The 8,654-nt window shown below is 52.0% G+C and overlaps 1 protein-coding gene across 1 annotated transcript; it reads left to right on the forward strand.

Moving 5' to 3' along the window:
- The first annotated feature begins 4,483 nt into the window (after nt 1-4,483).
- Nucleotides 4,484-8,562, forward strand: SH3BGRL3 (SH3 domain binding glutamate rich protein like 3). Its single transcript, XM_084652169.1, has 3 exons — nt 4,484-4,643; nt 6,708-6,875; nt 7,623-8,562. Exons 1-3 carry the CDS (start codon nt 4,596-4,598, stop codon nt 7,686-7,688), a joined length of 282 nt encoding a protein of 93 aa, XP_084508295.1. The 5' UTR covers nt 4,484-4,595; the 3' UTR covers nt 7,689-8,562.
- The last annotated feature ends 92 nt before the right edge of the window (nt 8,563-8,654 follow it).

Raw genomic sequence — 8,654 nt, forward strand, 5'->3', positions numbered from 1 at the left:
GGAGGGTGAGCGCTAACTGAGCAAGTGATCTGTGCTGAAGGCACAAGTTGGTGCCTTCTTCTAGGTTCCCTGTGGCTCCCCGTTCCCTATTCGAACGCTAAAATTACTTCAGAGTGAGATAAAATTTCAAAAAATGTAATAAATTAATCTTGCCATGTGATTACAAATTTAAATTAGTAACTCCTTAATCAAGGAACTGGGTTTTGACTGGTGGTATGTGACCAAATAGGTCTCAGATCACCCAGTGCCCCATCCCTGCAATGGCCAGACTGCTGAAAGAGCTAGGACATGCCACATCCTGACCCGAAGCTTCCTTTTTGCGCACTACACTGTGACACCTCATCCCGCTTCCACAGTGGGCTTGATTCTCTGATAAGGAGCTGGGTTGTGACTGGCTGTAGCTGACGTCTCAGTTCGCCCCCAAATGACACATTGCTGTGGCAGTTGTTTTGAGATGAAGAGATGCGGCTCCCAGAGGTGTGAGCCTCTATTTCTGGTCTGACCTATATTACCCCCATTTTTATTTTGTTTTCCTTGGTAGTAAACATACAATATGCATGTAAAAATCAGCACAAAGCAATATCCAGCCAAGTTGTTGCAAATCCAGCTGCAGTGTTTCCACAGGAATTATGGGATAGCTACACAGGAAGAAATCTGTCGGAACGTTGCTGTGGCGTTAGATGAATTAAGAACAGGAAAAAAGGGCTAAATGTGTTTTCGATATAAAAATGTGTTATGATTCGAGTTGTGTCCTTTACTCGCTGCACAACAAAAACGATGATGGAGGGCACAGTTGGCTCTGAAATAATCCATGTCTGGTGGCGGGCTGCAAACATGTAAGGCCTAGTTCTGCTGCTCTGAGTGGTTTCTGAGGGCTTTGCAGAAAACCGTGTGCACCACTAGAGTGCTTACTAACTGTTGGAAGGAATACTACAACGCTACACTTCCAGGCACCTGTGTCCCTGCAGGGCTTAGTGAAGATACTACCTACAGTGGGGTAGCTACTGCCTCTCAGGGAGGTGGAATACTTATGTTGGCAGGAGAAGCCCTTCCGTTGACCTGGCTCTGTCTACACGGGGTTAGATCAGTTTAACTACATTAGAATCATAGAATATCAGGGTTGGAAGGGACCCCAGAAGGTCATCTAGTCTAACCCCCTGCTCAAAGCAGGACCAATTCCCAGTTAAATCATCCCAGCCAGGGCTTTGTCAAGCCTAGGGGGGTGGTGGAATCTCCATCCTTAGAGGTTTTTAAGACCTGGTTTGACAAAGCCCTGGCTGGGATGATTTAGTTGGAGTTGGTCCTGCTTTGAGCAGGAGGTTGGACTAGATGACCTCCTGAGGTCCCTTCCAATCCTGATATTCGATGATTCTGTGCTCAGTCACATGGATTTTCCACATTCTTGAGAACAGTTATGGCGCCATAAGTTTGTAGCATAGACCAAGCCTAAGTTAAACTAGCTGGTGTCTTTAGTGCTGCTGGGATACTCATATAACAGCAGCATGGCTTTGGGCACTTCAGTGGAATCTGGAGAATTCTACCTGTGGCTACAATATCTCCCCCTCCGGTCTTCTTTTAATTCCAAACTTTCATCACCGAAGGCCAGCTCTCACTTTGACCAAGCTTATGGAAACCTATCAAATGGTTCCCAGGGTTGTATGGTATCCCAACAGCCTTGTACCTAGAATGACAACACATTTGCTTTAATAAACTCTTCTGTTTACGCAAATAATTTTGATGACTTCTATTGAACTAATCAATATTTGAAACATTTTAAATATTAATGCTATACTCAAGTTACATGGAAAAGTTCTATAGAGAGGGCAGCTTTTCTGGGTAGGGGCATTTCTTTGTTGTCTGAATAGTCCGTGAATGGTATTTGAAAAGACGCAGATTGCCACTTTGAGATGCATCCACCAAAATGCATCTTTTTTTCTTCCAAATTACTTGTTGTGCACAGAAATCTCCGACGGAAATAGCCGAGGGTCAAATTTTTGAATCTTTCAGTGCTCGGACTTAGCTACACGTGTGGTGAGGAAGAGTCCCCGTGAATGAAACAACGGGCATTCAGTTGATGTGATCCTTTGCCCTTGTTCACTTTGACTCTGAACTTGTAAGAGAAGTTGCCATAACAAAAATATTAATTGAGCGATTGTTGCTCATAGGTGACCCCTAGATTTAAGCAGCCATAAGGATTTGTATTGCTTTTGCACAGAAAGGAAGTTTCTTCATGAATTTCTGCATAGACGTGCTGCATATTTTGGTGCCGTCTCTCTCCCCACAAGGAGGTTTTTGTGGTCTGTAATCTTGATGGAAGCAACTACTGCACCAAATTCCCATGGGGAGGGGGAAACCTTGATAAAGGTGTATGTGTAGAAGAGCCAGTAAAAGGGTTTCACAGATTCAGAGGGAACCACTGGATCACGTAGCCTGACTTCCTCTATACCACTATAGAATTTCATCCAGTTACCTGCGTGCTGAGCCCAGTAATAACTTGTTTGACTAAAACACATCTAGAATGGCATCCACTCTTGATTTGAAGACAGTACAAGGAGCAGCATCCGCCACTTCCCTTGGCCAATGGTTAATCAACTTCACTGTTAAAACATTAGGCACTTTTTACAAAATTTGAATTCCAGCCATTGGTTCTTGGTCTGCCTTTCTCAACTAGCTTAAAGAGCCCTTTAATGCCCACTAGTTTCTCCCCTTGAAGGTATCTGTACACCGTAGTCAAGTCCCATCTCGGCGTTCTTTTTGATAAGCTAAACAGCTTGAGCTCTTCACGGGGAAGGCATTTTTGTCAGCCTTTGACTCATTTTTGGAGCTCTTCTCTGTGCCCTCTCTAATGTTTCAACATCCTTTTTAAAACCTAGACACCAGAACTAGATGCAGAATCCACCTCACCAGGGCCTTAAACAGAGGCAAAATCACCTCCCTGCTCCTATTCATTTTTCTTGTTTATACCCCCTAGGATTACGTTAGCTCTTGTTGCCGCAGGATCGCCCTGGGAGCTCGTGTTCAGAGGCTGGTCCGCTTCATTAATGACTTGGCTAATGGAGTGGAGAGCACATACATAAAATTTGCAGATGAGGCCAAACCGGGAGGTGTTGCAAGTACTTTTGAAGGACATTCAAAAATGACCTTGACAGATTGGAGAATTGGTCTGGATTTCACAAGATAAAATTCAGTAAAGACAAGCGCAAAGTATGTTACTTACAAAGGAAAAACCAAATGCACAACTAGAAAACGGGGAGTTTTCTAGCTAGCTCGTGCTAGCGCAGAAAAGGATCTGGGATTACAGTGGATCACAAATTATTATGAGCCAACAAGGTGATACAGTTACAGAAAAGGCAAATAGCGTTCTGGGGTGTATTAACAGGAGTGTTGCATGTCAGCCATAGGAGATAATTATCACTTGCCACGGGGCATGGGTGAAGCCTCGTCTAGCGTACTGTGTCCAGTTCGGGGTGCTGCACTTTAAGAAAGCTGGGGACAAATGGGAGAGAGTCCAGAGGAGAGTAACAAACATGATAAAAGGTTCAGTAAACCTGATCTACGAGGACAGGTTAAAAAAACTGGGCAGGGACCTGCTACATCTTCAGATACATTAAGGGCTGTTAGAAAGAGGATGGTGAGCACAAGGATGAGAAGTAACCAGCTCCATCTACAGCAAGGGAGCTCGCGGTTAAATATTAGAAAATACTTTTGAAAGGCGAGTTAAGTACTGGACTAGGTTACCAGGAGGTTGTGGAATCTCTGCCATTGGAGGTTTTTAAGAACAGGTTAGACCAAGACCTGTCTGGGATGGTCTAGGTGGGCTTGCTCCCGTCTCAGCAGGGGGGAGATGGATTAGATGACCCCTCAAGTCCTTGCCAGACCCTCCTTTCTGTGAGTCTTCAGAAAGGGGATGGTCACAGGGACGCAGCACCCGGGGGGAAGGAGGGCTTACTTTGCCATGTCCACACTCAGAACCCCACTCACAGGGAGCAAGTCCTTTAGACGTGGACCCCAGTCGGTCCCATTCAGTGGCTGACACCCCTGGCTGTAAACATTTGCACCCGACACAGACCCCCGCCTACAGGATTTTGGCTCGGGACGCTGGAACTGGGCGCCGCGCACAGGGAACCCACACCAGCCTCGGGAGGGCGGGGGCCTCTGCCCACCCCGGCCCGGCCCCGCGGGGCCCCTCCGCTGGATCCTGCGCCGGGGCGGGGGCCTCTGCCCACCCCGGCCCGGCCCCGCGGGGCCCCTCCGCTGGATCCTGCGCCGGGGCGGGGGCCTCTGCCCACCCCGGCCCGGCCCCGCGGGGCCCCTCCGCTGGATCCTGCGCCGGGGCGGGGGCCTCTGCCCACCCCGGCCCGGCCCCGCGGGGCCCCTCCGCTGGATCCTGCGCCGGGGCGGGGGCCTCTGCCCACCCCGGCCCGGCCCCGCGGGGCCCCTCCGCTGGATCCTGCGCCGGGGCGGGGGCCGGCCGCCCGGGGGCGGGGAAAAGCCGCCGCCCGCCCCATCGGCGCCCCGCAGTCACACGCTGGGCGGAGGCAGCTTCCAGCGGCGGAGCGGAGACGCGGGGAGGGAGCGGCCGCGCGTCCGGCACCATGTCCGGCCTTCGAGTCTACAGCACCTCGGTGACCGGCTCCAGGGAGGTGAGCGGGGCCCGGGGCCGGCGGCGCCGCCTCCCCACGGGCTGCCCGGCCCCTCGGCTCGACGGGCTCGCGGGGCGGGGCTGCGGCACCTTCCCCTTCCCCTGGAGCGGCCACGGTCCTGCTTTTGTTCCGGGGGACGGGACCGCTCCGCTCTCCTCCCGCCCCCCATCATAGACCCCAACTCTGCACCCCCCCATTGTAAACCCAACCCCCCATCCCGCTGTGATATCTGCACCCCCATCATAGACCCCAACTCCGCACCCCCCATTGTACACCCTAGCGCCCCCCGCTGTGATATCTGCACCCCCCACCATAGACCCCATCTCTGCACCCCCCATTGTACACCCTAGCGCCCCCCGCTGTGATATCTGTACCCCCATCATAGACCCCAACTCTGCACCCCCCCATTGTAAACCCAACCCCCCATCCTGCTGTGATATCTGCACCCCCATCATAGACCCCAACTCCGCACCCCCCATTGTAAACCCAACCCCCCATCCCGCTGTGATATCTGCACCCCCCACCATAGACCCCAACTCTGCACCCCTCCATTATAAACCCAACCCCCCATCCCGCTGTGATATCTGCACCCCCATCATAGACCCCAATTCTGCACCCCCCCATTGTAAACCCAACCCCCCATCCCGCTGTGATATCTGCACCCCCCACCATAGACCCCAACTCTGCACCCCCCCATTATAAACCCAACCCCCCATCTCGCTGTGATATCTGCACCCCCATCATAGACCCCAACTCTGCACCCCCCCATTGTAAACCCAACCCCCCATCCCGCTGTGATATCTGCACCTTCCATCATAGACCCCAACTCTACACCCCACATTGTACACCCTAGCGCCCCCACACTGTGATATCTGCACCCCCCATCATAGACCCCCAACTCTGCACCCTCCCATTGTAAACTCAACCCGTGCACACCCCACTGGGATATCTGCATCCCCCATCATACACCCCAACTCTACACCCCCCCATTGCAACCCCCCCATCCTGCTATGATGTCTGCATCCCCCGTCATACACCCTAACTCCGCACCCCCCATTGTAAACCGAAACCCCCTCCCCACATCCCACTGTAATTGCCACACCCACCCATCATACAGCCTAACTCCCCCCCATAATACACCCCAACTCTGCACACTCCCCATTGTACACCCTAACCCCCCCATCCCCCTGTAATGGCTGCACCCCTCCCATTGTACACCCTAACCCCCCCCATCCCCCTGTGATATCTGCATCCCCCATAATACAATCCCAACTCTGCACCCTCCCATTGTACACCCTAACCCCCTTCCCACATTCTGCTGTGATTGCCACACCCCGCATCCTAATTCCCTCTGGGGCCGGGTCCATCTCCCAGATCCTGCCATGATCCTTGCACCTGTCCCAAATCCTGCTGTGATCGCTGTCCTTCTCTATTATACACCCTAATCCCCCCTTTCCTTCCACATCCTGTGATGATCACTGCACCCCCCATTATGCACCCAAACTTCCCATGGGGCCATGTCCATCTCCTGGATCCTGCTATAAATGCTGCACCCCACCTCACCCCATTATACACCTTATGGGGCTGGTTCCCTCCCCCATATTCTGCTGTGGTTCCCCATGGGGCTGGGTCCTTTTACCTGATCCAGCTGTGATCTCTGCAACCCCATTATATGCACTAATTCCTCCTGGGGCTGGGTCCTTCTCCCTGACACAGCTGTGCTTCTCTCCTCCCAAACTCACTAATTCGCCCTGGGCCAGGTGTCTCTCCAGCTGGGATTCATTCACACACCCCCGCCCCCGCCACTCCCAATAGGGCTCTGTCTTCGCCATTCCTGTCCAGCGGTGACTGACTTCTCCCCAACACGCCCTATTTCCTGTGGGACTTGGTCCATACCCAGCTGTGACTCGTGATTCCTGTCCCGAGTCCCTGTTCTGCACACACCTGGTTTGTGTATGTGTTTCTGGAAACTTAAAACTCTTCGAACCTTTAGCCTGACAGTGGCCGAATCCCAAATTCAGCCACAGGGGAAAGTGTAACCTGCCTTCTCAATCTGTGTTTCAGATCAAGTCCCAGCAGAGTGAAGTGACCAGGATCCTGGATGGGAAAAATATCAAGTATGAACTGGTGGATATCTCCCAGGATAATGCCCTGAGGGAGGAAATGAGGACCAGGTCAGGCAATCCTAAAGCCATTCCACCCCAGATATTCAACGGAGACCATTACTGTGGGGTAAGGCTCAGAATCCAGGTGGCTGGGCTCTCGGGACCTCAGAACCCAGGGGTTTGGTATTGACCTTGATCTCCCAGCCCGGGTGTGCAAATGACGAAGGGCATTTGAAAGGCTTTCTCTGGGGAGAGGTGTCTGGACATGGCGCTACAGGCCCTTGTCCTTTAAGTTTAAAGGCCACATGGAGCAGGAGAGAAGGCTAACACGCAAACGGCATTGTGCGACTGTCCTAAGGGGACCTGGCATTAGGTGGGAGAATCTCCTTCCTTAGAAGTTTTTAAGGTCAGGCTTGGCAAACCCCTGGCTGGGATGATTTAGTTGGGGATCGGTCCTGCTTTGAGCAGGGGGTTGGACTAGATGACCTCCTGAGGTCCCTTCCAACCCTGATATTCTATGATTGCTGAACCTTACCACTGCATTGTGGAAGCCTTCTACGTATTGCCCTGTCATCGCACCTTTGGCTGCAGTTGTCCGTTCTGAAAACTGCCAATGCATTTGCGATTGCGCAACAAATTCTATAGGAGTTTGTGAGGTGAAGCTGGTTCTGCTGGGTACCGAGTGGAAGCCACTATATTTGCTTGCCCTGAACCTGACGGGAAAGGCCACTGAGCTGTGACTTTCTCCCTCCCAGCACTTGTTCTGTTTGTGCACCTGGCTGCTGTGGAGCAGGGGTCCCCGCCTGAGCTGTGTGCCCCTGGTTTTGTTTCCGTCCCTGTTCTGAGCTAGTTTTGTTGCATTTTCTACCTGCAGGACTACGAGTTGTTTGTGGAGGCTGTGGAACAGAACACCCTGCAGGAGTTCCTGAAGTTAGCCTGAGCATTCCTTTCCCACCCTGGACTTTAACTCTGCATTCCCCACCAACTGCCTCTCTGATCACCTTAACTCCTAGGCCCTCAGTGCCATCCCGGCCTCATGATCTATCTCCTGCCGCAGGGAACCCCATGACCAAAACCTCTCCCCTTTGCAGCTGCCTGCTTCCTCCCTCACCCCGATATTGTCTGACAGGGGTCCAACGCAGCTCTGATGTCACTGCACATTTCTTCCAACCCAGCCGGGCCGTGCTCACAATGCAGCTGCCAGTGCCTCTATAGAAAGGAGGTCACCTGAAGTAAGGCCGTTGGAAAGCCTAGCTATTCCTGCGCCCCTCTCCTCTGAATGAGTCTTGTGCTTTAGAAGGGAAGGGTGTGTGCTTCCTCTTTCACCCTATCACCAGCTGCGGGGCTGTGTAAACACAGCAGCTTGTGCTTTCTTCCTCATTCTGAGCGTAGAAATGCTGGCACCTGAGGGCGGTTTGCTGTTTAAACTCAGTGCAGAAGCATTGCACAAGGATAGGGTTTGAATTCCCTCATCAGCCAGAGTGGGGAGGATGAAACAAATAAAACGACTTCAGTAGAGTGCAGAGCTCTCTGGAAGAGGCTCGGAGGGGGTGGGTGGTGAGGGCAGATCTGCTATTAGGGGACCCATACAGTTCCATTAGCACATTCCTGTACTGATGTGATGTGAAAGCTCCCTTTAGGAGCCCCTAGGGCTCAGGGGTTGTTCCAGAATGTCTGACGCTCCAGCCTTCCTGTCTTTCCTTTTTGAGCTGCCTTTCTGCAACCTGGACCAAGTGCATTTTGTTTTCCTGCCAAAAAGCATCTTTCTAACCACTATTGTCTTCTGAGATGCTATTAAATGCTACTAAGCCTTTCTTGCTGGCTTTGGTGTGGTTTTTTTAAATTGGTTTCTGTATTTTGATGCTAGATTGGGCATCATCCTCCTTACCAATTCAGAGGAGCTTAG

The sequence above is a fragment of the Lepidochelys olivacea genome (assembly GCF_965140295.1).
Source record: "Lepidochelys olivacea isolate rLepOli2 genome assembly, chromosome: 19".
NCBI classification, from domain to species: domain Eukaryota; kingdom Metazoa; phylum Chordata; order Testudines; family Cheloniidae; genus Lepidochelys; species Lepidochelys olivacea.

What these genes read in the sequence shown, in the direction of transcription:
- SH3BGRL3 (XM_084652169.1), top strand. Translation starts at nt 4,596, where the DNA reads ATGTCCGGCCTTCGAGTCTACAGCACCTCGGTGACCGGCTCCAGGGAG. An exon ending in CGGTGACCGGCTCCAGGGAG is followed by an intron (nt 4,644 to 6,707) that starts GTGAGCGGGGCC and finishes TCTGTGTTTCAG; the next exon opens with ATCAAGTCCCAGCAGAGTGA. An exon ending in ACGGAGACCATTACTGTGGG is followed by an intron (nt 6,876 to 7,622) that starts GTAAGGCTCAGA and finishes TTCTACCTGCAG; the next exon opens with GACTACGAGTTGTTTGTGGA.